Below are 26,956 nucleotides of genomic sequence, written 5' to 3'. Positions count from 1 at the left end.
AGAGCAGGTCCCTAATATTATGAAGCTTAACAGCATCACGGACAAATGAAACGTTAAATCTAGCAACAGGAAGTTATCTGAGATAAGATTATCAAAAATAAGATTATCTTGCTTCCAGGAAAAACTTGTATAACTGGAACATTCATGTTTTTTCCACCAGGTTCCACCCCTCAGCGGCCTCAACGAGCTGAGCGAGACACCCCTGAAGAAGGAGGTGAATGTGGATCAGCAGAGACAGCAGGGGCAGCAACGCAGTGGCGCTCCAATCTACCTGTGCACCGAGAGTGGCCTGGGCTGGGCTAGACCGCCCACCTCCTCCAACACCTCCCAGGACGGAAGTGCCGGAAGCGGAGGAAGTGGAGGAGGGGGAGGAGGAAGCGGCGGGGGCGGGGAGGGAGACTACATGGTCTTACCTCGCAGGACGGTCAGTCTCAAACCTCCAGCGCCTTCCTCCCAAGGAGGAGGCCTGGGATTGGGGGGTGAGGACAAGCCTCTCAACATCGCAGTGGATGATCCCCCTTTCCCCCCACCTCCCTCTCCCCTGACCCTCCACCCAGCCGAGAGCGAGGCCTACCCGGCCGATTTTGTGCCATCCAGTGTGGGCGACATGAACATCACTATGAACCTCAACCGCTCCTATGGGACGATCAAAACCATGCCCCACGGGCACGGCCACATGATGGCTCAGGGTGGTCTCGTACACTCCCACGGAGGACACATGCACGCCCACGGGCATTCGCTCCAGCTGAAGCCGGGTCAGAGGCCATCGGTCAGACAGATTCTGACTGGGGGAACCACAGTGGAGAGAACCCGGACCCTGCCACGCAACCTGGGCAGCACCAATGCCAACACCAGCCTCTCAGCAGGATCCCTGGAGGTGGGTGAGAGGTTGAGGGACGAGGGAAGGAGGGGTTCCCGGTGGTGGTGGTGCTGCTTCTTCACCATGTCCACCTTTCATTTGAGTGCACACTACTTTCACACAGGTTTACAGTTATGGATGGGGTGGTGGTGTGGCTTTATAAGTGAAGCTGTAGTGGCGCAGTGACAGAGGAGAGAAGGAAAGCAAGGGGATGGAAAGTCCTCTGCAGAAAAGGTCCAGTTATTTAATGTGACAATCTGTCTGTGCAAGGAATTTAAACACTCTCCATCCATCTAGCGTAGTGTCACTTAGTTCAAGAAAAAGCTATTGGGAAGAAAACAAATTTGCATTGAGAAAAAGTAAAGCTTTTTTATCCAATCAACATTTCTTTTTACCTTGAGAAAAATAAGAGTAGTTTGGATAATTTGGAGCAGGGTTGTATAAGGTACTTATCCATAGTCAGTGTATTAGCTACAGTAGATGGCAGTCAACACGCCCCCAGTTAGGAGAGACAGAAAAGAATACCAGCACGGAAGCTATGCAGTGAACTTCTGTGGATGGGGTCAGCAGCAAAATGTATTTTAGCCACTTAAAAAAAGGTCTGCCTATAAAAATCAATTTCGATTTAGGTGTATACTATATTTAGAGTATTTTTAATGCTTTATGGCTGTTGTATAATCCAAACATAGCTCTCTCTCCAAACCAACCAAACTCAATAGGTAAAATCAGTCATTTTACTTTGCAGAACACAAAATATTCAGGACTCCCACTGCCTTGATCCGATAGTTTGTGTTTTACTATGTGACACTGGTGACTACAAATTATTCACCAAAGTCACACAATAAGATGAACAAAATAACAGATGGAGGCAGCGACAGACCAGCAGCTCTTGTGTTCCCCAAGGTAAAATGACTGATTTGGCATATATAACAGCAGTTTCCCATCAGAAAAAAGGCTCACTGATGGCAAGAATGAATGGTGACAGTATTTTAAATATAGTGTACAATTGCTGTGATAAATGGTTACAACAAAATATGGGAAGGAGAGACGTCTAGTCAGTTTGTATGGCTGTTATCCATGTCATTACAAGCGTGGCCTTCAGACAATTCAAACCATTCCTAACACATATTGTCTGTGATATACTGTAACAATATGTCCAACACGCTGTGATGATGGCACAGTCTTCTGCTGCTGTAACAACTGCTATTATTTTCAGCTGAGCAGTATTTACTGCAGCTGACTGAGACAATGAGCGTTGAAATGAGTTACCCTCCTAATGACAGACAGTTTCTTCTTCGTTTACTGTGTGTGCGAGAGTGTGTAATGTGTGTGATACCCCCTCCTAACCGCACAAGGTGGCGCAGCAGATGGACTGAGACAGACAGGATCCGAGGAAATACCCCCGGTGAATGTCTTTCAGCCCACCTTAATTTTACACACATAAACATACAGGCAAAAACAAGCCCAGGATAGCATGGACACATACACGCACACTTTGGACCCCCCCCCCCCCCCCCACCTCCTCCAGTGGCATCTTGCTGACTCACAAGGTTGATTAAAGAGATGGAAACGACATTTTTGCAGAAAAGTGCAGATGCTTCATTTAGGGCTGAGGACGTTAAGGACGAGTCATTAAAACTCATAAAACATCACTGTCAGAAGAGCTTCGAGTGCACTCATGAATACCTAAAAAAAAAAAAAAAAATATCAGCAAAGAAACCTGCGGGATGTAATTTACGGCTGTAATTTCACCCTGTTTGAATATGCTTGATTAGGAGATGGATATCAGAGCGTGCCTCGCAAGATTAAATCACAGCAGTGTTTTACTCCCCAATTCAAACATGGTGACGCATAATTGAGGGATCACGCAAATGTACTCACAGTATTCATTTCACTGTTGATTTTTGGTTTGAAGCCTGTAAATTTCAACTCTAAATGATCTCGTCAAGGTGTGAGAAAGGGTTCACGGGCCATATTAGGCTAGTATCGTATCAGGAAAACCAGTGGAGGGAGTGTTTAAATATAAATCTCCTTACAACAGACTGTTGGTTATAACAGTCAGGTTATCATGGAATTTACAGCAGTGAATAAATTCAAACAAATGAAAAATGCGTGTGTGTGACAGTGGTTGGCTGTAGGACCATCATGCCATCATAACAGTAAATCACAGGAGCAAAGGATTCCTTTTGAATTTTGTATGAGTGAGTTAATGACTGCTTTATGTGTGTCCCCACCAAACATGCAATATACTGTATATGCATGTTGCATGTCTACCATTTTACAAAGCAAACTCTGTCACGGAATTTCTGTTTAAGGTAAGGATTTCTCTATAGGACAACAGCAAATGCATTGTTGGTCACACTTTATTTTACAGTACGCTAATAAGACATAACAAGCCAAACTTTGTATCAGATTAGATGAAAACTAGACATAGAGTAGTATGTTATTCAGTTTGACAGTAGTGGACCCTTTAACAACAGAACTGATCTGTAAACTAAAGTGTACTAATTCCCACTGGTAGACCCTTATTCAAATTTATTAGAGGCTATTGGGGACATATTACAACTGTACTGTCAACTAAAGTGAAATCACATTTTTGCTACTTACCCATTTTAAAACCAAGTAAAGGCCACAATTATAGAGGCAGATGGTTTTTATTTATGCACTACTGTAGACAGATAATGTGATTTTATCAAAGAAGTAGTAAGTAGTTTTGTAGCTTTCTGTTTTAATTTGTTTTCAGTTACTCTACAAGAAAGTCTAATAACGGAGTAAAACAATACACTTTTGTTTACAGTGCAGTTCTTTTGTAATGTTTCTCTAATTACACTCTAAGAAAGTCTAATAAGTGTCTAATTAAGGCATAACTACTGTCAAATAAATAGCATTTTATTTCTTTGTTTTTGGCAAGCTTAAGACAAAGTACAGCTTGTTAGGTCTTAGCAGTGTGCTGTAAAATCAAGTGTGACCGTACTGTCTTTTAGAGGCAGTGAAGTTCGCAAAGTGAATAGGACACCTCCAATGGAAACTTTCCTCTCTATCTGTTTGCATTTCTTTACCTTTTAAAGCCTTGGCTGCCATAGCATCAGATCAGCAACTCTGCCCTTTCTAAGAATGAATACAGCTTTTAACTAACTGTGGAGAGCATCTCCTCTCACTGCCAAATGCAAATCTGGCAGACAGCGAGAGCCAGATAGGAAGTCAGAGATGGAATGTAATGCAATGTCAGGGCCAGATGAGTTGGAAATGTCTGCAGCTGTTAAATTGGCGGCTTGTGTGCCACTCGCTACGGCTCCGAAGGCACTTAAGAGGAGAGCAGTGGGGTCCCAACAAGATTAGAGGATGAAAACCAACTCTCATATGTTTGTTGTGGCTCTTTTTAATCTGAACGTCTCCAACAAATTCTCCAAAAATAGCAAAGAGAGGCTGATTTATGCCGAGAGTTTTAATGATTGTATTTGAGAATATGTGAGCCGAAAAATTATTATTTCATTCTAATTCTGGGTTATTCCACTTCACTAATCTCATTATGTTGAAATAGACTGAATAATTTGCTTTTTGCCTTGACATTTTGTCTGTATCATGTTGGGCAGCCAGTGCACATTAGTCCTCCTCTTGTTGCTGAACAATGGCGCTGAGAGATCCACGGATACATTGAGACAGAGAGGACTAAAGTTCTTTAGTGGTCGAGGGGTGGTCATTGATGCTTTCTTCTCTCCCCCTGCCCCCTCCTCTTCCAGAGGAAAAGAGTACGGTACTCTGAGCTGGACTTCGAGGTAAGATCTCGGACCACACCCCCCCTGTCATCAGCCTGTCTCTGCTTTCTTGTGCTTCTGCCAGGACTTGAGTAACGCATAGAGGAGCAAAAAGCATCGCTAAACCCCCTCCCTTCGCACCTGTTTCCCCCCTTGCATTTAGAACTATGAACTGTCTCAGACCTACCTGACATAGTGTGCTGTTTCTCCAACAATGGCCTTAAACCTGTCCCTGAATATTATTTGCCTTGATGAATTAATTAACTTGTCAGTTAATCATAGCGTCCTGGAAACATAAACATCCCACTTACGTGTAAACAAACATGTCATTGTGGGGGTCCTGGTTGAAGAAACAGCAAAGTAGAGTGCTTCTTGTGTCTGAATGAATACAAGTAATTCAGTTCTGGGTCAACTCGTATGTGGCCGTAGTTGATTGGCTGGTTTATATCTGTTGGAACGACCTGGTTTGGCAGTGTGTGAGTATGTCTGTGTTAAAATGATCTGGGTGTCCTGTGAATCTCCAGTCTCTAGAGACTACACCTTTTCAATAAAATGCAGTATCTCGCTTTGCGTTGCTGCTTTTTGGTGAGAATCCATTTTCATTTAGACTTTTGGAAAGACTGGACATTCACCCTCCACCATGGAGATATATCTTTCATGAGGATGGTATGTGTGGTGACAAGCTACAGTACTAACAGTGACTATGGCTGATTGTTTTTACTTATTTGGCAAATTTACTGGAGAGTCATTTGTGGCCCGCTGCATGAATTTAGCACCAGGGGACTGGCTCTCTTGGAAATCAACTCTTTTCTCATTAATTGACTTTTGAGAAAGAGTTTGACATAGAAGAACCACTAAGATAGGGAAGTGTACACTTCCATGATTTAATGGAAGGTAAAGCCATTTTCATCCACGTTTTTCTTCTTTAATTGAGTTTACCCACCCTTTAGTCAATGTTTTGTCATTCTAAGCAGTTTTAAACTTAATTAAGAATATAAAGAGGAAATTAATAGTTTTTTTTAAAACTTTAAGGAGTACTCCATTGATTTGGCATTGCACTTAAAGTTGGAGGACTTGCAAGAGAAACATTTAAAATAGAATAGTCAAACTCTGTGAGGAAGAAGTAGAAGATATCTTGACTTAAAGGCCTTCTTCAGACTGCTAGCCCACATCCATTTTTGGCACTCTCTTCTAAACAATTAAAATGCCTTTATGGTCAACAGATGGTCATGTTGGACCTTAAAACAAACTCCAACACATTTCGGCATCAAGCCTTTGTCAAACAGATCAAGCCTTGGAGGTGGTTTGAAATGTATTCCAAACGGATCTCTACAGATGTGTCTCAGTCAGGACACTTGGGCCACTCAAATTGGATTTCAAAGTGTCTTTTGCATGACTCGCGACCAGACACAACAACAACATCAAATCCACAGTGGCGGAGGAGAGTCAGAGTGGCCGAGTAGAGTTCATGCTGCTAGTAGCAGAGAGAGCAGTATCAAGAATCTGTGGACAGATGTTTGTCTGCTGCAGCAGAGGATTATCATCACAAATAGACAGCATCGTTGTTTGGAGGGCGAGATGATGATGATGATCTCAATTTTTCATGCTTCCACATTGGAATGCCATGTCATGAGCGTATATAGTTACTGAGGCCTATATCGTTACTCTAGCAACCTGTGCAGATAGGTTGGGTATGTCTGGATGTAAAAATCTGATCAAATCACTAGCAAATAACAATGTGGACAGTCTGTCTAATCTGCAGTCTGAACAAAGCCTTCATCCCTCACCTTTGTCAAGCTGGTAAAATGCTTGATTTTACATTTCCTATATTGCAACTCAACAACATCTGTCATTAGGACCTTTCTACCCCATAAATGCCCATTTCATGACACCATCAGTCATTTTGGAAATCTCCCCTAGTACCACAGAAGACATTATAAAACTGTTTTTTACGGAATGGATTTAACTTTTCATAACAAGTAAACTGCACTTTAAGTGTAAAATCACTGGAGTTCCCCTGTAAATAAGTGTTCTTTTTAAGTTAACACAGGTTTCATTGGATTTTCATGAAAACTTAAAATGACTCAGACAAGGACATGCCAAAAGGAAACCTTAGAAGACAAAGCAGAAAAAACGACACATTGCAAGGAACTAGTAGCACCTTCTTAGCTGAACAGAGATGAGAGTGCCCACTCTGAAGTAATTGGAGCCAGTGCTAAGCGCCAGTCCTGGCCGGTAAGTGTGCGGGTGTGAGTGCTGGCATCTTGCCCCTGTGTCACTTTCAACCTTGCAAGCTGCTTTGATGATTAGCTACTGCAGAGCAGCTCCAGCACTGCCCATTAGCACAGAGAGACAACAGCAGTGGCACTGACGAATGCAGTTTGTTGTCAGAAAATTAAAGATCTAAATTCAGCTGCCTTCCAGACAGACATATTCAGAACACGGGGAAGGCAGTTTATGTCGATATCCTTCCACTAGGGCAAGAGTTAAATTCCAGTCCATCTGTTAGACATTTAATGAGTTAGACAAAATCCTGAGTTAAAAGGACCACCAGCTAGCAGGCACCAGTCTGTAACAATGGCATTTCTGTCAGTCATTTTCACCAAATTTTCACTTAAAGGAACCCCTCTGCAGCACTCCCAGTTGTCAAATTCTTAAAGACTGAGGAAGTGGATGATGTATGAGCATGAGCCAGCAATCGATCGATCTGTCGGCGTTCCTCTCTAACCCCTTTTCATGGCTGGCATCACTGCAGTCCCTCAGCCTTTTTGCCCATTCCCATTACCCCTGCCTGCCCCTATATTGGCCGCCCCCCTTCCTTTTGCTTTTTTTTTTGTTTCTATTTGGTTCATTTTTGCTGTCCCTTCCTTTCTTCCCTTCCAGAAAGTGATGCACACTCGCAAAAGACATTCTGAGCTGTACCATGAGCTCAACCACTCGTCCAAGTTCCACACCATAGACAGGTATAGCAGGGACCCAGCCCTGTCCACATTCAAGGTAAGACCATTGCCCAAATGCGGGATGGGAACCCGCTGTGCCCATGCACCTCCACCCCCTCCCGCACTTTGTCACAACCCTAAAACCCAACCCCTTTACTATAACACTAAAGAAGTGACGCTGGAAAGCAAACACTGACCTCTGTGCTGATCAAATTATACTAGTATGCTTAACAGAAAGTTATCACATCATAGTGACATTACATTTACTTGTAATTGCAGCTTTCAGATGATTATACTAGGGCTGTGATGGTATAGATTTTTTCTTGCTGTAGTAACAAAGCAATATTTTCATGGTTATTTACCTTGACTGCCTTAATATTTATGTTTTAATGGACTTTATAGGGAGAGTTATGGTGATGCTCATTGCAGAGCAGAAACTTAAACTGTCAGTGTGGCAGTAAATGTACATAACAGGTCACAGTTTGTCAGTTAATAGACATGCTCAAGACCAAGAAAAGTTTTGTCTATAATTCCCCAACTGTTGGATAAGTGAAGGGGGTTAGAAGTAAGCTGTACTGTCAAGTGTAATGCTAAGCTAATGCTAATGCTTGCATTGTACCGTTACAACAGTGCGGTCGAATCTCTTTCAAAACTGCTGTAATCCAGCTTTGAACACCAGTCCAAAACAAAACTTTTTCTGTAGTTATTATGTCACCTGTCCACTTGCAATCCCAATATGTTATGGTTTGAGTCAGTTGACCAATCAGAGGCGTATTGATAGATCAATGTCAAGATGAGATTAAACCTTCAAAAATTTGTTGTGATATCGGTGATGAGCTCAACCCTGCAGTAGGCAGGATCTATTGTAGTAATGAGTTTGTCGTCACAGCCCTAGATTATATTCATCAAAATTCCAGTCATATACAATATATGGTACTTTTGAAAGCAGCCATATTAATTATAGTGTCTTTATTGCTGCCAAATTGCTGCTTTACAAATATGAAAGCATTGTTTGCTCTAATGAGGGAACTTGTAATGTAAATAGCATATGTATTTTACTGCCAATTGATTAATTCTCTCTATATATATTATCACATCCGTGGAGAATCAAACAATAACTACCTCATCAATACAACTTTAGAGGTACATTTTATTCCAGCTTTCCTCCTGTAAATGTCCTCCTTTAATTGGCCTGAGCTTAATTTGTTCTCACTTGTGGTCGGTGCCTTATTAAATACTTGTCAAAACAGTTGATCACATGAGCTGTTAGCTGAGGGATAATCAATCATAGTAGCTTAATTAAACCCAAATTTAAGACCAGTGAAACTGTTTCTCACTCTCACCAAATCACTTCCCCATAATGCACTGCTGAAACACATGTGCCTCTACACACAAGTGCTTTGTCTATGCCTGTGTCACACTGGTTAATCTGTCTGTCTAATTGGATTATTTGTCCATGTGCTGTACAGTGTTTTTTCATGTGTCCGTGTGGGTGGTTAGGTGGGCGTGTGTGTGTCAGTGGGGCGCATGGGTGGGCACCTGTGAGCATGAGACTTCTTTGAATCATTAATACGCCATTAGCGGCAGACGAAAGAGTCCCTGCTCGCTCTGTACTGACCTTCAGAGGGCCGCTTTCATTAAGATTTAAACACACGCGCACATGCTCGCACTCCCCCTCATCTGCAGCGCTTTAGTGCGTAGAGCCATGATGAGTTAGTCAACCTTGATAGGTGTACTTTCCCTTGGCATCGGCGGCATGCTGGTTCACATCTAATTTACACCGCCAGCAGAGGAACAGAGGCCAGCCTGACATCTCTCATATTCCCCATGCCATGAAGCCACACACATACTGTACACACACACACACACGCAAACGCTCTGCCATTTCCCAATGCCAGACTGGCGGCCTTTTCCTTCACTCCTCATTTGCTCAACGTCTTGATCAAGACTTTCAGAAGCGCTGGCCGGCTCTCCATTCATTAATGCCAAGCAAATATTTTATGGAAGAGAAGAAAAATGGCAGGCTGCTTGCAAAGGCATGAGCCATATATTAGAAGTGTGTGGTTCTTAACAGTTGCTCAGCAGCATGCTAATGTGCCTCAGAGGGAGCTCAGGTGCGCTTTAAGATTATGCCCAAATGTAAAAGAAACGAAAGCCCAGTCACAAATAATAGATCGGCCGTATTTAAACTAATTAAGACAAATTGGAATGCATATTTCCTCTGGGTTAGTGACGTCATGTAAGTTATGAAATGAAAGGGCAGCATGGATATGGCTTACTCATCCAAATCCATTATGTTAAAAGTAAGTAGGCAGTTCACTTAACTGTGAATAATTACACGGATAATGCTATCAGTGTCAGGCCTTTGACAGGACCCAGCTTGAGTTCAGCTCTGCTGTTGTCAACATCTCACTTTGAGAGTCACCCCCAGACACGGACATGCTGACTATACAGTAATTATGGAGATGAGAAGGGTGTGTGTGTGTGTGTGTGTGTGTGTGTGTGTGTGTGTGTCTGTGTCTGTGTCTGTGTCTGTGTGGGTTGGTGTGCGTGACCGTACACTTGCATTATCAGAGTGCCTACTTGTGTGGCTGCATGCCATTGTGTGTGTCTGTGTGTGTGGTCGTAGATATGAGTGTGTGTCCTCTTGTTCTTTTTTGTTTGTGTTTTTGTCTTGTTTTATGTTTGAGATCAGTGTGTTGCACCGTCTGTGTCTGGAGCACATAAACTGTGTTTAGGAGACAATTACTGCATGAGTAATGATATAATCGTTCCATAATAACTTTAATAACCTCCTTTCTATGCTATATGACAAACACTGACAGTGATTTTCATATATACACGAGTCTTGGGATTTAATAGCAAACGTAATTGCATTTCACTAGGAGATCTCCTCACGGATGGACACCCAAAGTACTGGAAAAGTTGATACTCAGCTTTAACTTCATATGGCCAATTGACTCGGTCACTTACGGACTGGCACTATCGAGCGTCTCACCTTTTAATGATGAGAGAGGCTAGCCAGTTCCAGGCAAAACCAGTGGACAGAAACCACTCAATCCCCCTTACTTGTCTAACGATGAGTCATCTACCTCAAAAACTCATTAACCCCCCTGACTTTTGCAGGCCTTTCTCTCCTTTAAAGTGCCTAAACAGTGTTTTAACCCTGACCCTAAAGAACCTGTAACCCCCTCTAACCACCACGACCGGTGTTCGCCCAACACAGGTCCCCCCTCCCCCACCACCGAGGCACAACACTGAGCCGTCACTAGCGCGCAGATCCTCCCTCGTTTACAAAGAAAGTCAACGTAAGACATACTAAACTCCTCATAAACCTCGTGCAATAGAGCCCCTCTAACTCACTCTAAGCCTGATGAGTTGACGCGCTACATATCTCATAGTATCTCATAGTCTGCTGTATCTGTTTCTGTGCTGCAAAAACATACATTTCATATGTCGTTGGCTGTTCACTAAACCTCCCCACCAAACAATGAGTGTCTTATCATGTCTTAGCAAGTGTAACTAGGGCCTGTCAAGCTTTAAATATCTCCACATGTTGAAGCAGTGTGCATGGAGCTGTACTGTAATGGTGCAGACACACCAAATCTGTTGATGTACGTCAACTCAAAGGATCCAGTTCATTTTCAATGGAGAGGAATAGATCCAGCCATGCAGTGCATGATAGAGTACGGCATGGTGAGTTGACGGACCGTTCGCTGTACCTGAATTTGCATAATCACGACTTGCCTAGCCTAATTAGTTAGCTAGCTATGGCTGATAAAATCTGCCTGGAACATGCAGCTTTAGTTTCAGTCTTTTAGTACAACATGATGTATGTAGTTTTCAACCAGTTCGTGGAGCTAACACTAATGCTAGCTTAATTAGTTAGCTAGCTATTACTGATAAAATGTGACAGGAAAGTTTTCATTTCGGGCGGGAAAATGAACATTTACTGGCTGAAAATGAGAAACTTGCTTTTGTCGTACCTTTTATCTGAAATTAAGGATTTTCAAAAACCACTAAGAATCTGGGGTTTAGCAAACAGTCAATTCAGAGTATGATACTTCATACTTAGGACACTGAAAAACCAACTATTTCAAGTATACAATTATTTGTTGTTACAGTCACACAAACAGTCAAACTATGAGCTCACTCCATGTAGCCGCTCATCTGCTAGCTGTCAGCGCTGCTGTCTCATAGTGACGTGATTGTATATGATGAGCCTAAACATTAGATGCTCCCCCTGGTGGTGTGGTGGTGTAACAGTCCAGTGCATCACAGCTTGTACCCCCTGTGCTTCTGCATTCATATAATGAATGCTAATTCACCTTCCTCCATCAAGTCCTATGCAAATCCATACATTTAAATAGATTATCTGGAATCACTATAACCAGAGATGGATCTGCAAGGCTGTCTGATGTAGGACTGGATTTATCTTCCTTGATGAAACAAAAACATAGAGCTTTTTTGTTGTTGTTTTGCTGTTTTTGGTTGTGTTCTCATTGCTGTAGTACCATTGTGTGCGGTGTGAGAATCCATACAGTCTTTGTGCCCATTTCAGTGCCTGAATTAAACCTTATGATCTAAACACCATAACCGAGTGATAAATCAGTTCATAAAGACAATGACCCATCCAAACCGATTTATAATCACCTCATAAACCATGATATTCTACTCATAAACTAGCTCATTGGCACTAAAACGGGCCAAACACAATGCACTTTGTACGGGTGCCGATGAGAGACTCTAGGAAATATCACAAAAGGCTTACGGGGTCAGAAGAGACCTGATCCATTTTACTTCTCTGGAAAGGTAGGATCTCTGTGTTGGCTGTGATGAGTGGATATCAGAAAATGTCACACACAGATACGCACACACACACACTTTTACACACACTACTTTCACATCTTATCCAATTTTCTGTGTAAGTGCAGTGGGCTTAAAGTGGTCTTGGTCATTACATGTGCTATCACACACAGAATCCACACACTTCACTCTTGATTTCTGTTTTTCTTGTCTTTTCTCGTCTCTCCATACCACCTACTCACATTTTTATTAACCCTATATTGCCCGGTAACTGGCCGTCATTATTTTTACACCACTTATTGCCAGAGGCTGTTAAGTGATGACTCAGTGTTACATTTAATAGACACAAACGAAGGGAAAAGACGTGACCAGAAGGAAAGGAGAGGCAGACACTACATCACAAGACTCCCCATTAACCTCAATATTAAGAATCACCTTGTCTGTCTTTTCTATTAGGCTGCTGAGGTTAGCGGAGCTAGTCTGAAAATAAATGTACATGTTGCCCTCTGTTACATATTCTGTTGTTATTTTTTGATAGCATATGCATGACCTTTTAAAATCTACTCGGCGAAATGGCTTACTGGTAAACTATGGCTAACAAAGGTCAGCGGCAGGCGGTGACACAGACATATAATTCTCTCGCTGCCTTCAGACATCTGCGCATTTTTAATGCGGGAGGATACATAGCAACGATTTTGCATTCGAAAAAGTGTCTACAAGAATTACAGAGGTCACTGTGAGATTATGTTGATTTAATGCAGATTGTTAGCTGTTATTTTGCTTTGTTGACATCACAACAACAGCTACTGATAAGTGTTTTGATATAGATCGACAGGCTTCTACCTCCATACGCTGTGAACAATAAGCTGTTTGTTTTGGTTTTAAAGAGTTAAGAGTGAATTTGAAAAAGTTGATGCAAGTTTTTGAATGATTCAAAACAAATTAACTTGATATTAATTCAGCTGTAGTTGAGAAAACCAGCAACTCTTTTGTAAATTTGAAGTATAAGTGGCATCATGGTTCCAAGCTCTTCGTTATTGTGAAAACAAACAGCCATGACTTATCTTAAAGTGCATTAGAGACACACAGCAAGGTTTTGTCCTGTTTCAAAACTCACACAGGAATTTAGTGGAATCAACTAATCTTTTCTCATTAGCTTAACATAAATCCACAAATTTGACTCATTAAGATTAATTAAACTTATTCAAGTTTAGAAGACTTCAGAATTTCTAAACATGTTCTTGTGACTTAACTTGTATTTTAAAACTTAAGGCAGCCTGGACACTGACCTTTAACACAATTAATAATACAACTCATTTCAAGTCAGAAGATGTCAAGTTAGAAGAACTCTTGTTTCTAAGTTCTGAAGTGGTCTGAAAAAAGATTAAGTTTCATAAACTTGAATAAATAAAACTTGTGCATTTACATTAAGATAATGCGAAAATAGTTGATTCCACAAAATTCCTGTCTGATTTTTTACAGTGTAAAAGCAGTGTAACACTTGCATTTTACTCTGTTAAAGTGGATAGAAAGTGGGCTTTGTAGTAATGCTAATGAGGGAAACAGATTCAAATCCTACTCTGTTTTAAGTACAGCGGATGCTCGGGCAGGGGCCATATGGCTAGCAGGGGGATTGAGTCCATTTTGTTTCTCCCTTAATGGAGACAGGATACAAATGGAGTCAGTGGGGTTACTGAAAGATGGAGCGGACTGGAGTGTGTTTGTAACACAGTATGTATCAGCATTACTGCCTGCACTAATGTTTAGATTTAGAACAGCTTCTTGGCCTCTGTTGACGCGGAGTTAGCCGTCGTTTTCTATCCTCTCCACGGGGTTCAGAAGGTCGTAACACACATTTGCATGCAGTGCCCAATGATGCAGTGTCGTGGCTCTCTGTGTGTGGGATGGACGGTGTGTGTGTCTGTGATAGAGAAACAGGGAGAGTTCGCACTGCGTAATGGCCTGGCTGATGCATTTTTTAGCTCTCAAATGGGATATATTTCCATCCCGTCGTCTGCTGTGTTCCTGATGAAATGAACCGTGCTTGGCTATCCTCTTCAGAGAGACAGTGAGGAGTTGCGCCGAACGCAGTGGGATGGAGGGAAAGACAAAGGAAACAAGTGCTCTTACTTTGTTATGATTTCACGAGCGCTAGATCAGAGCAGGGACAGCGAGCAAATTCTCGATCATGAAATATGTATTTGCAATTCAATCTGAGTGGCTGTAGGCGTGCGTTTGAGTTCCCTGATATGTCACATATAGAAATATATTGTGTTCTAAGAGGGTTCTTCCATTAGCCTGCCCCATAAAAGAGAGGTGAGACCTGGGGTGCTCTCTTTATGCATCCACAGTTAACATTACTGTCTGTTATTGATATTCCAGCAATGTTTTTAAGCCACTAAAGGGAAATCTAGCCAAGGTAATGCGCATGCTTTCAGGATGTCTCGTGTAAAATGAAGATGTATAATTTTAAATGACAAAGACTCAATTTTTGTTGATTCAGTGGGGGCAATTTGCCTGCACTTGCAAACCCCGTAGGCCTTGATAGTCAATTTGCTGGCATTAAGCTAAGGGGCTTCAATTTCACATTCCAGCAATAACCCAAGTCCTCCCCTCTTCTTCCTCTTCATATCTCATTCTCCCCCCTATTCATCCTCACGGCTTGACATTTTCTCTCTCGCCGTCGCCCTCATTTTCCCATTTCTCCCTCTAAACTCAGCCCTCAGTGGCACGTTTGAGGCATTAATTGAATAATTAATTCCTCTCATTAGCTTGTTTTTAATTATTTCCTTGCCCCTTTTCTCTGTGCCGAGTATAAACTCATCAACTGTTTTCACCCTTCCACACAAATTGCCCATGAAAACCGAGGGCTGGCGGAGTGTAGCTTTAGCACACTGGCTCTATCAGTGGCTCCTAATGAGAGGACGGTTAGCCCAGGCGGAACAAGCCTAACACTGGCTTCGTGCACCAAGAGGCACAATACTAATTTAGCTCATTTAGTGTCCTTGGGCCAATTAAGGGGAGGTGAAAAGGGCCGAATCTCTAGCTGGAACTGTTTTTACTATAGGAGTGCTGGCCGTGGATTGCATTGCGCTGCACAGGCCCAGACGGTGGTGAACCAAGCTTGTGTGTCTGATTGCTCGTTTGTTTGCAATGTGTTGCACTAATGGAATTTATTTGCCCTACATTCTCCAGATTTGGCTCCTTTGAAGGGCCTTATTACTTGTGACACAGATTCCTTCCCAGCTAAGGGGTAAATGGTGCTAAAGACTGTTATGCCCAGTTAGTCTATCTATGCGCCCTCTAATAAATTATGCCAGTGCTGAATAGGCAGTATGAATTTGGTCGCACATTATTTTGCAGTACATTAACAAGACGTAACAAGCTGGACTTTGTATTAAATTAGACAACAAACTTGAAATAATATGTTGATTATCAGGGAGTAAACAAACACAGCTTCACCCTTATAAGACACCATGCAACTAATGGTAGCCTTATAACACGTTACAAGCTGAAGTTTGTGTATATATGTTTTAGAGGGTGTTTAGGGACACATTACACTGAAGTTTACAGTGCAGTTCTGTTGTAATGTGTCCCTAATTACCCTCTAGTAAAGTCTATTCAAGGTCTAATGGTGAGAAATAATGCACTTAAGTTTGCAGTACAGGTCTGTTGTAATGTGTCCCTGATTCCTCTCTTGTAAAGTCTCATAATGAAGGAAATATCATTTACAGTTTTTGTCTAATTTCATAAAAACTACATCTTCTTATGTTTTATTTGTGTACAGATCAATAAAGTGCAACCATTATAGTATCAATATCTTAATGATATACACATAGAAACCCATGAATATTCCAGTTCTGGTTCACTGACCCAAAGCCCACTGACAGCAGTAACATCACACTCATGTTCTGGTATCCACTCATGATGTTGCTTTCATTTCCTTTGATTTAATTTGTTTCATGTGAGCATCACACTCAGTGTATGTCTTTTCTTTGCCTTACTGCCACATTTTATTGATTTATGCCTTTTTTTTTTGTTTCCTGTTTTATGTCCTTTGTTGGCTGACTGGGCCTTGTGTTACATGCTTGTTGTCATGTCCCAGTTTGAATGTAGCCAGACAGTCAGCAGAACCATGGGCATCCAAGTCAACAAAGGTAAAGTTAACCCACTTACTCACAACCACCTGTCCTCCCCCATCATCTCCCAAAGACAGCCTGCCACATTGCTCACCCACATCCAGACACGATTTACATTCCTCGGTCCAAATGAGGGGGACTGAGTGGCAGAGAGTGGGCCTCATCCACCAACACTGCAGCGGAGGCTTCTCGAGCTGGCTTTAGATGTTTGTGCAGTAGCATCTTTTTCTATGGTGTACCATCCCTACAAACTGTTTTCTTCGCTTAGCTTTGTCGTGCTTGCAGCTCGCAGCATTTTCTCTCGGAAAGTCGTGTATCTTGCCTGAAACTTCTAGTGCCGGGCGATTGGGCAAACATTTTCCAGTTGGCGATTGACAGCGCATTTCAGGGTCTCGTCATCTTACTGCACCTCCGTGATGCCTCTTTGAAAGCTACTCTGTGGGATGATGAACACAATCAGTGAATGAAAAACGCATGTTGTCTGTTTCATTGCAAACACTGATGGTGCACAAACTGTACTTAAAGAGGTTAATTACTGAATCACATTCGATTCTTTGAATGCGGATAAATCCGAAACAGAAAGGAACTCGCTGTGATTGAAATGGCCACAAAGTCAGCCAATAACAGATGGCTAATTATGTTTATCCTATTGCCCATGACATCTTTGGCTTTTTAGAGGCCTTACATATGGTGTAAAGACTTTTTTTTCACAAATGCTGCATATGTTTGGCCATGACAGCCAAAACGTAATATAAGAGAGAAAAGGAAAGCAGAACAAAAGAAACTATTGATAAATCTGTTGTCTATGCAGCTCAGTGGTCGGAAAAAATGTTCAAGGTCTTTATTTGAGGAATAGTTAAAATATAAATATAGTACATGAAAATAAAGTAAAGGCATGTAAGCATTATTAGCAGTAGTAAAAGTACCCCACATGCAGTAAAATGGCCGTGTGAGTTTTATAATAATACTTATTCATATTATCATTGGATTAATTACTAATTATTTTTAACAAGGGTGGTGGCCCAATGGGAGCATGTTCATAGAATCATTACAGGAATACAACAGGCAGCAGTGTCTCTCTATGATCCTCTCACTCGTCCATGACAACATGTTGATACTTGTCACTTTGATCATGAAGGTGACGCGTCTCTATAGAGTATCTGGGTTGTAATATAGAATAGAAATGTCTATTTATAGTATATACCGTAGAGAATATTATAGAACTGAGACAAAACTGACAGAATAGTGAGACAGAGGAAAAGGCATAATTACAAATCCGTCTGCTGCTTCAGCACCACGGACAGCGCCAAGGATTTATTAAAGTGCAGCAGATGATATTTCAGAGCCATGGTCAGGGCCATAGATTCTAACTTGCACAAACCTCAGTCAGATAAAGCATCAGCAAGTCAGGCAGAGTAACGTATTCCATTAATTACCTCCTCTGCCCCTGTACCATCTCTGCTACTAGGGGGTGAAAAAGAGGGACGGCAGGACAACAAGGTGGATATATTTTGGTCATTTGGCTAACAAGGGGTATGGCATCCCCCTTAAGATTGCCTACTGAGAGTGAAGTGGAGCACCTGTCAGATGAATGAAGTAATGTACAAATCTCTTAAATGTACTTAAGTATAGTCAATGCTTATATTCCACCACTGATGCAGCTGACAATATATCAACTTTAAGTATCAAACTGTTGTGCACAAGTAACAAATTTAAAACTTCACACATCTCATGTGACAGTAAATCAAGACACCCTGAGGCAAAGTGCTAAGCAGCAGAAATGTTTTTTAATCCCAGAATCTTAAATCTTACATACCAACAGCAGAAAGTTCATCTTTGAGTCCTCCGCTGACGCACACAATCACTCATTTAGACACACTCCCAAACACTAACGCACACAGCTCTCCCAGACATAATTATTTCTTCTGTCTGCTGCTTCTTACTGATAGAAAAATTAAATAAGGACATAAACTTACAATTGTGTGTTCCAGAAACTTTCTTTTTTTTTTTTTAACAATACCCTGAAATACTGCTAGCCAAAGAAAAAAAAAAGCTCCAGTCAATATTAGCCAAGTTGTTAGAGCCACTGTGGGGAATCAATTTGGGCCCAGACTTGAGGCACACTGGGATTTAAAAGCACAGATGACGTGAGACTCCCATTCCCAAACACCTCATGCCAATTTTTTGGCTGTTTTTTTTTTTTTTTTTGCTGCTGCTGGACTCATCGCCAGTTGACCAGCCAAATAGGAAAACACCTGTAACTTCAAAACACCTGTACATGTTGGAAAAAACAAAAGACCACCCGTACAGAAGCAAGAGGCCATAAGCAGCAGTTTGCCAAGAATATTATGAAAACATAGATAACACTGCAGAGGTACAGCAGAGGGAGTTTGTGTGTTTAAGCCTGAGGCGGAACATACACAGTAAGTCCACTTTACAAGCTACACTCTTAGAGATAAAAGTACTAACTGGGACCATAAAGGGTGCTTGTTCCCATAGGGCAACCCTTTTTGGTTCCTGGAAGAATCATTTATATATTATCCACTTGCGACCCTTTCAAAAAGTTCTACTTAGAATCCAACATAAAAGGTTATATCTAGAACCACCTAAGCCTCCTATGGGAAGTTCTGCAGAGAACCCTTCTATGGTGTAATGTTCCACCCAGAATCCTCTCTGAGGGTGAACTTGGCACCTTCTAAGGATGCTAACAAGTACCCATGTGCAGGGTTCAACCAAGAGCTATTTCATTATTCATCTATTGACTAGATCCCGCCAGGGGGTTCTGCCTAGAACTTTATTATATTCCAAGGGTTTCATTTAGAACTAATCCAGGTGGTTCTATGAAGAAACATTATATTTCAAAGGTTTAATGTAGAACCCACTCAGAAGCTTCTACTGAGAACCTTCTCATATTCCTAGGGTTTTTATCTAGAAGCTACGCAGGGGTTTCTACCAAGAACCCATTTATATTCCAAGGGCTTTATGTAGAACTCATCCAAGGGCATTGAGAAACATATTTTATAAGGGTTTAATGGTGTTTAATGGTATCATGCTTTCATCCAGAACCCTCTCTGGAGGTTCTATCCAGGGTTCTACCAAGACAGAAGAGCCCTTTTATATTATGTTACAAGGAACCCTTTATGAAGGAGTTCTTCAAGCATTTCAGCAATCATTGATGAACACTTTCTTCCAAAAAGGGTTCTTTTATGAAAAGTGTTCCCTAGTCTTACAAAGAGCCCTTGATGAACCCTTTCTTCTAGTTCTGAGTAGAACCTCAGCGCTTAAGGAAGAACCCATTCAAAGCCCTTATTTCTCAGAGTGTGGCTTTAACTATTTTATGGCTTGTGTTAACACATACAGGATCAAATCAATAATGCAGATAGTGTAGATAGTGTTTCCATGCACTAATAATCAGATTAGTTATCCTCTTTCAACATTATTTAGAATACATGAGCTCCGAAGCCTCTAGTGCTGCACAGTAGACTCGATGTTATGGCTTTTAGAAACAGATTCCTTCACGCCCACGTTCCGTCCTTTCTTTTATCCCCTTCATAGTAGTTGTAGATGCTATTAGTGGTGCGTAGCATGTAGAATACTGCCTGTTCCTACACACTTCGATTATGAGTGTTTTTCGATTACTGTGTCTGTTCATGTGTGCATGTTGTGAGTGTGTACACATGTTATATTTTGTCCTGAGAGAGCTGGTGAGGGGAATTGGGGAGATGGAGACAGAGAGAGAAGGGGTAAGGTGTAAGCACAAAGCAACAACTGCCTCTTCACCTGCTGAAGGTGTGGGAACAATGCGATTGTTTCAGGGCAGAGTTGTCAGTGACTGTGATTCCTCCCCCTCTTCTTCTCTCTCTTTCTTTTCCTCTGTCTCTCTCGTCAACCCCTCCTTGTCTTCTCCCTCCCATTTCATCACCACAGAGGGAAAAGCGATGGAGCATTTCGTCTGCCGGAGGTGAAAAGAACTCGTCGAGTGTAAGTAGAGGGGTTTCTGGCAGATAGAGGGGAAGAGAGAGGGATGAGATGGGGGCTTTGGGGCAAGGAGTGGGAATGGAGGCAGGCAGAGATGGCGAAAGGGAATGGATAGACACGCAGTGGCAGCACAATCGCGTTAGCCTAGTCTCCCAGGGATAAAGTTGGGCTTAACTGCAGCATTACCCACACTCCTGCATTACAAAATGTTCCTTCGCCAGCATTTAGCATGCAAATTGGCTCCCAGATTATGCCTTTTGTATTCATTTTACCAACTGTCAGGCTGTGACGCAGGGAGAATGATAATCAGGCTGATATTGCCCCCTAGCGCTCCGGCGACGATCATCACACCGCAAGGGGGGAAGGGAGTGCTGTGCTTCTGCAGATCAATGAGTTGTCTGTGTGTGTATGTGTGTGCGTCTCTGATGAAGAGATAGACAGGGATTGAGGGCGTGAATAGCTCAAAGTGAATTACATGAGTGAGTACTTTATAAGAGTTGGTGCAGTGAAGGGAAGGTGGGGCAGTTGCAGAAGAATACAGAGAAAACAAAGTGAAAGACGCTGAAGCGGAGAGCTGAGCTTCAGATACAGTGGTGTAATGGATTACAGTCTCATGGGTTACATACATGTACATACAGTATAGAGATGAGCATGTGTGGCATTTTCCTCTTAAATACCCTTCTGAAAATCTTAGAATTTTGTAATATGTTCTCCTGCAAGACATGTTCTGTGACATGTTCTGTGAATAACTGTCACCATCATGGCGATTCTTAAAGAAGGAGTCCCTTGACCTCTCACTGAATGAAAATGGGTTCTGCTGGTACTCAAGAGTCTCCCCTTTACGGACATGCTCACTTTATGCTAATTCCATGGTACTTAGGACAAAAAAACATGCACTAAATTTGCATGAAGTACAAGTATCTGTTCTATTCAAATTTTTCTGCACACCGCATAACCCACAGAATGATAAATAGCTATTTTCCTCTATAACGTCTCTTATTGTACTGCAGTCCATGTGCTGTTTCTCCCTGTGGAAGCTCATAGCCACCAATATGGTGACAAAAGCCTGTCAAAATAATGAGAAACCTCATTATTTTGAGTTACTAACTCATTATACGTCACACACTATTTGGTATGTCATTGTAAAGGCTGACCTGTGACTGACTTCCATTGTCCTGTTCTTTGTGTCAACAAACTAGGTAAACATGTAATAAAAATGAAAAGTTAAATTCATGGACTGAATGGACTGAAAATCACGTTGTTTAATTGACGGCCTTGCTGCCAGGGCATTTGGCCTTTGTGCCCTCACAAAGGCTAAGTGAGCTTGCCCCTAAAATGGTGAAATTCCATGCCTGCCCAAACAATTCTGGGATTGTATAAACTGGGTCTGACTGGAAAGCTGAGACTCTGTGTTGGTGTTAGTCCCCATAGTAACCATTTCATTGTGAGGAGACTTTTTTGAAACTTGTACTATACAGGCAATAAGTGGGTCTCTGAGCAGTCCCCAGAACAAAGTTGCTCGCCATCCAATCATCATAAAATACAAGTCCTGCAGAAATCTCTAAAATGTCAAAAGTTTTTGATACGAAATCACAGTATGAATTTTTCTATGGTGTTGCTCAAGGACTTGTTGAAATGTAATATTTTGGAGGGATTTTTTTCAATTTGTTCGATTCTAGAGCGGAGAAAAATTGATAAATTGTCTCAATTGTCCACCAAGTAATGTAATACATGGTATCAAGCCAAACTTATGAGACATAATAGGGCATCTGAATGGCTACCAATCATAATTTTCTCAGCCCCTACACACTCTAAACTTTCTAATTTGGATAGATGCCTAACCAAACACAATTTATAACAAGAGAAACCTGACAAAGTGCTAAATTATTCTTCAGGTTCCCAGCTTTCAGATCATGTATACCACTTAATGTGGCGTATACTGCTGACCTGACACCCCGCCCCCAAACTCCTCTGACCCCCACTAAAAATGACAAAAGAAAGTGTAGGGCAGGGAAAAGGTTTATGTTTATTTAGAGTATGAAATATTCAGCTCCATGTCATCCAAAATGCTCTGCTGCAGCTGGGTCCATCATGTCTGTGAAAAGCACCAAACGTAGTCTGTCTTGTTGGGGTTTTTTTGTCTTTGTGTGTTTTGCTCCACCAAGAGTCATTTGGGATAGCGATCCCTCATGTCTTTCCCATCTCGTATCTGTGAAATCATTATCTACGCGAGATAATGAGTCCAATTTGAATAATGGCCCTTATCTGATGCATAATGCCACCTCAAATTCTTTTTTTAGCAAATCCCCCAACATGTATTTTACATGCATGGTGGGCACATCTGCGGACCACATGCAGCGATCACAGACCCCAAGCTTAGAAGGCATCACGCTTTTATCAGCCAAACCGAGGAGGTTACTGCTTGTGAGGGTTGAGAGATAAAAGAGGACAGGTATCATTTGTGTAAAGCAAAGAACAGTGGTACTTGTGGTTCAAAGAAAGAGGGAAATTTGCTTTGAAATACAGGTATGCATTTTTAGTATTTGTGAGGTTAAATCTAAGAAAAGGCACTGAATGGTTGGTCCCTGTGTGTGTATGTTTATATTTGCAAAGGTTAAAGACAAAAGATCAAATTCATCATCTCAGAGTGCATATTTTAATCTGTCCATCTTCACTTCTGTGTACTGGCCCAGACTGGCCAAGGCGAAGGTTTCTCAGGTACCTCAGTCAAGGAGAAAGTCCATTCGATTTTTATGTGGGTCTTATTTCATTGTGATGGCTGTCATTTCTGTTGGTTATGATAACACTGTACTCAACGAATTAATTTGCTGAAATTTGGGGAATTTGCTGCCAGGTCCAACACAGCAAGAAACAGGTGCAATCAAATTATCAGTGAAATGATCTAATCCACTTTATTTTGAGATAAAATCCAAAAGTAGGTGCACCCAAAACATCTGTTAGTCACGGTAAGTACCAGAAGTGGGAACAAGTTGTGGTTTTTGTGAGTCCCAAGTCCTAAACTTTGAGTTTTCAAACCCTAAACAAGTCATAAAGTACGCTGTAACAGTAAGTCTAATTGTGACTTTTTGACTCACATGCACCACCCTGTAGTTTTTGTACCTAAACAAATTTTTTGTATGTATATTTTTCCCAACTGGAGCTCAGTAACAACGTTACTTCTTTATTGTTCTTTCTTGCAACTTGATTGGACGCTTTTGGATTGGTTCAAAACCAAGTGGATCTGGGGAATTTAAAGTCACCTTGCTGGGAATGAATCATGTTATTGCAAAATGAAAATCCATTGATTTGTGACACTTTTTCAATAAGACACTATTTCATCTTTGGCATTGGGGGAAGTTAGCAAATATTTAAAAGTCAAAAGACTCAAGTCAAAGTAAGGTCACGAGTCATCTGTGTTAAAATCCAAGTTGAGTTGCCAGTCTCTTTGATTTTGTCAAGTCAAGTCTAAAGTCCACACCTCTGGTAAGAACAGCAGGTCAAACTGAGGTAGGAAGCCGTAGGCCATATTAAGCCACCAAGGTGCTCCAAGGCAAGCAGGAACTGTGGGCTCTCAGATCCATGGTTCCCAAAGTTTATTTGGTTCTAATTTGATTGAAGCCAGTTTGTTTAAGAACATGGACTATGTAGGCATAATACCTACTGGAAGCAATTAAGGGTTCATTTGCAGAAACATCTCCGTTTTTATTTATTTTCCTAAGGCATGTTTTTGTTCCCTTCAAGGAATATCAATCAAACAGGTGTTGTTTTGATAAGATATCTCAATTTTTTCATTTTCATGAATCATGTTTTTTTTTTTTTATTGTGCACTCAGGGGTATATTAAACTTGGTTTCTTCATTTTAAGAGGTGTTTATCTGTTTTTGCAAATGAACTCTTCAAAATATTTTTATTTTGCACATCAAACTCTACATTAGCTGCTACTGGCATAGCAAATGTGAATCTCTGCTTGAACTGTCAGTGGTTTATGTGTCCATAATCAAATGACCACACTTGCTGCACAGGTAGTCTTGGACTTATTGGATCCTTGCCAGCTGCCGCTGGGAAGTTGCCCTCCCGGTAATCTAGTTTTGCAGGAAGTTACTCTGCAGAGTCATATGAATGTTGAAAACAGACAATCCAGATAATTTTGCCATTATTATTCGTTTTCTCATCCAAATAAGCTTGGTTAATCTAAGTCAGTGATTCCCAAACTCTTCCTGGTATTCCCCCTTCAGAAACCAAACCCAGGGGGTCCCACCCTCCAGTTTGGGGACATTTGGTGTAACTGCTTGTGTTTCTTTCCCTGCCCAACATCACTTTGAAGATGTCACCACTGTTATTAGCACAGATAAACATGGTAAAGAGGTGTAAAGTCAAGTCAGAAACTTGATGACTTGCAACTCAACTTGGATTTTAACACCAGTGACTCATGACTTCACTTAGACCTGAGCCTTTTGACTTGAAAATACTTGATACTTTCACCCCAAGTTTAAATATGAGAAAGTGTGTTATTTGAAATGAGTTATTTCATTTCCCTTCATCTGTTGAATCAAATAATCTTCAAGTTGTTCATTCTCAGCAAGTTAATACTTACTTCCCCACGATCTCCCAGTTTCTTTTGTTTTGAATAAGTCCAACCGCATCCAATCAGGTTGAGGAGTGAACCAAGAACAAGAACATTACATTACTGAGCACCAGTTGGAAAAAATTACACTAAAGATAATTTCGTTCATGTACAGAAACTATGCAGTCATCAAAGTAGTATTAAAAATGTATGGGTCAGAAATTGCAGCTGGAGATCCAACAATTTCCAGCGTTGTGCAACATTTGAGGCTGCACAAAGAATGGTAAATCAAGGCTAATATTAGCATAGTTAGCAAGCTAATGCGTAGCTAATATTAGCTTAACAACTGAATCACCTTGTCAACCAATGAGGCTGGAAACTCGCTGTCACATTATGACTTGTTTAAGACTCAAAGCTTGTCCTGGACTTGTCTGTCTTGACTTGGGACTTGAGTTGCACTACAGTGACTTGGTTCCATTTCTGGTAAGTGGTGTCCACAACTATCAAAATAAGACTGCGATTGTATGACACCCGAAATTAACTGAGATTTTGTCCACATGGTGCCTATATTTGCAGTTTTTTTTCTCCTCACATGTCCCTTCTCCTTGTCCCTCCTCTCTATCAGGACAAGTCCACCCCGGAGGACCAGAGCTCCTGGGACAGCTTCAAGACCATGACCCCCGAGCTGTCCATCGTGCCTGGGGAGCAGAAGGACCGAATGGAGCTGCACAATAAGAACTGGGACTCCTCCTCCGCCAACACACCTGACTCGTCTGAGGGAGACTTCCAGACTGAAGTGTGAAGACACACACTCGTACACGCACTCACTTGAATACACACACGCTCATGCTGAGGTACAGATGCACACAGAGATACTGAACTTCTGAAAAGCTATACATAAGTATGTGATTCTTTGCAAAGATCTCACAAACACACTGCTCCCCGTCTCCTGCAATGTGCTCTGTCGGATCCCATACTGTATTTGTTTACTGCTGCAGTGGACAGACATGGAAAGAGGACTGTTCTACTCTATATTTTCGCAAAAGACTATTGAAAAGAAAGAACAGGGGCTTGAAACGTCTGTGACTGAAGAAGATTTTTAAATGAACTTAAGAAAAACTATGAAAAACTTATTTCTGAGAAAAAATGTCTTGATTTTACTCTGGAGAAAAAAGAAAATCTCTTTCAATTGTTTGATGATTTGGGGGGAAAAAAGCAAAAGAAGAATATTTCTGCACCGTTCAGTTCTTTTTATAGCAAGGGGAAGAAAATCTCACTGAGGTTTCTCACACTGGTAGCCCCCCTAGGCACCCAGCTTTCATTTATTTCCTTTTCCCCTCTAATGGATGACGAAAGCGTTATATGTCTCAGTCTTTCCTTTTTTTTTTTTTATTTTCACGTTTCTTTTTCGTCATTTTCGGATGGATCTGGGATGGGGGACGGTGGAAGCGCTGCTCACTGATATGTGCCATCCTCTCTGCTTTTTTCAGGTTCCAGTTCAACAATCCCATCCATCCATTCCTCTCACGTTCTCTGTGTCAACACTGTATTCCCCCTTTTTCTGTATTTTCTATGGTTTAGTTAAAAAAAATGTCCTCCCCTATGGTTTGAAACTTTTAATGAAAAAATAATATGATTGAAACAAATAACTGAGTTGTGTTCTATGGTCTAACTGTTCAAGAAGAATTGATTTATTTTCAGACTGGTTTGGTTTGTGCTTGTGCTGCCTTTTTTCCACTATTCTTTTTTCTTTTTTTTCTTTTTTTTATTTCCTGTGAGAGTTAACCCATGTGGAACTTAAAAAAAAATATTTAGGACACACACACAGCACATAAATGTGAGCTTGCTTTCTGAGGTAATGTGCGCCGCATGTTATCCACCCATGAGGGAAAAGAAGGATAGAGATCGTCATGCAGA

General features: G+C 41.4%; 1 protein-coding gene across 2 annotated transcripts in view; it reads left to right on the top strand.

Annotated features, from left to right (window-relative positions):
* Positions 1-26,688, top strand: part of adgrb2 (adhesion G protein-coupled receptor B2) — a 211,633-nt gene extending 184,945 nt beyond the window's left edge. For both annotated transcript variants that reach the window (XM_084738328.1, XM_084738327.1), the window contains 5 exons: positions 161-877; positions 4,600-4,635; positions 7,498-7,611; positions 20,426-20,479; positions 25,665-26,688. In XM_084738328.1, the coding sequence (XP_084594454.1) occupies positions 161-877; positions 4,600-4,635; positions 7,498-7,611; positions 20,426-20,479; positions 25,665-25,841 (1,098 nt within the window). In that variant the 3' untranslated portion in view covers positions 25,842-26,688. The remainder of the gene's footprint in view (positions 1-160; positions 878-4,599; positions 4,636-7,497; positions 7,612-20,425; positions 20,480-25,664) is intronic.
* Positions 26,689-26,956: the final 268 nt, after the last annotated feature.

This window comes from Lutjanus erythropterus, chromosome 16, assembly GCF_056507025.1.
Source record: "Lutjanus erythropterus isolate fLutEry1 chromosome 16, fLutEry1.hap2, whole genome shotgun sequence".
Lineage (NCBI taxonomy): Eukaryota > Metazoa > Chordata > Actinopteri > Lutjaniformes > Lutjanidae > Lutjanus > Lutjanus erythropterus.
The sequence above is the reverse complement of the archived record's forward strand: the minus strand, read 5'-3'. Positions and strand labels throughout refer to the sequence as shown.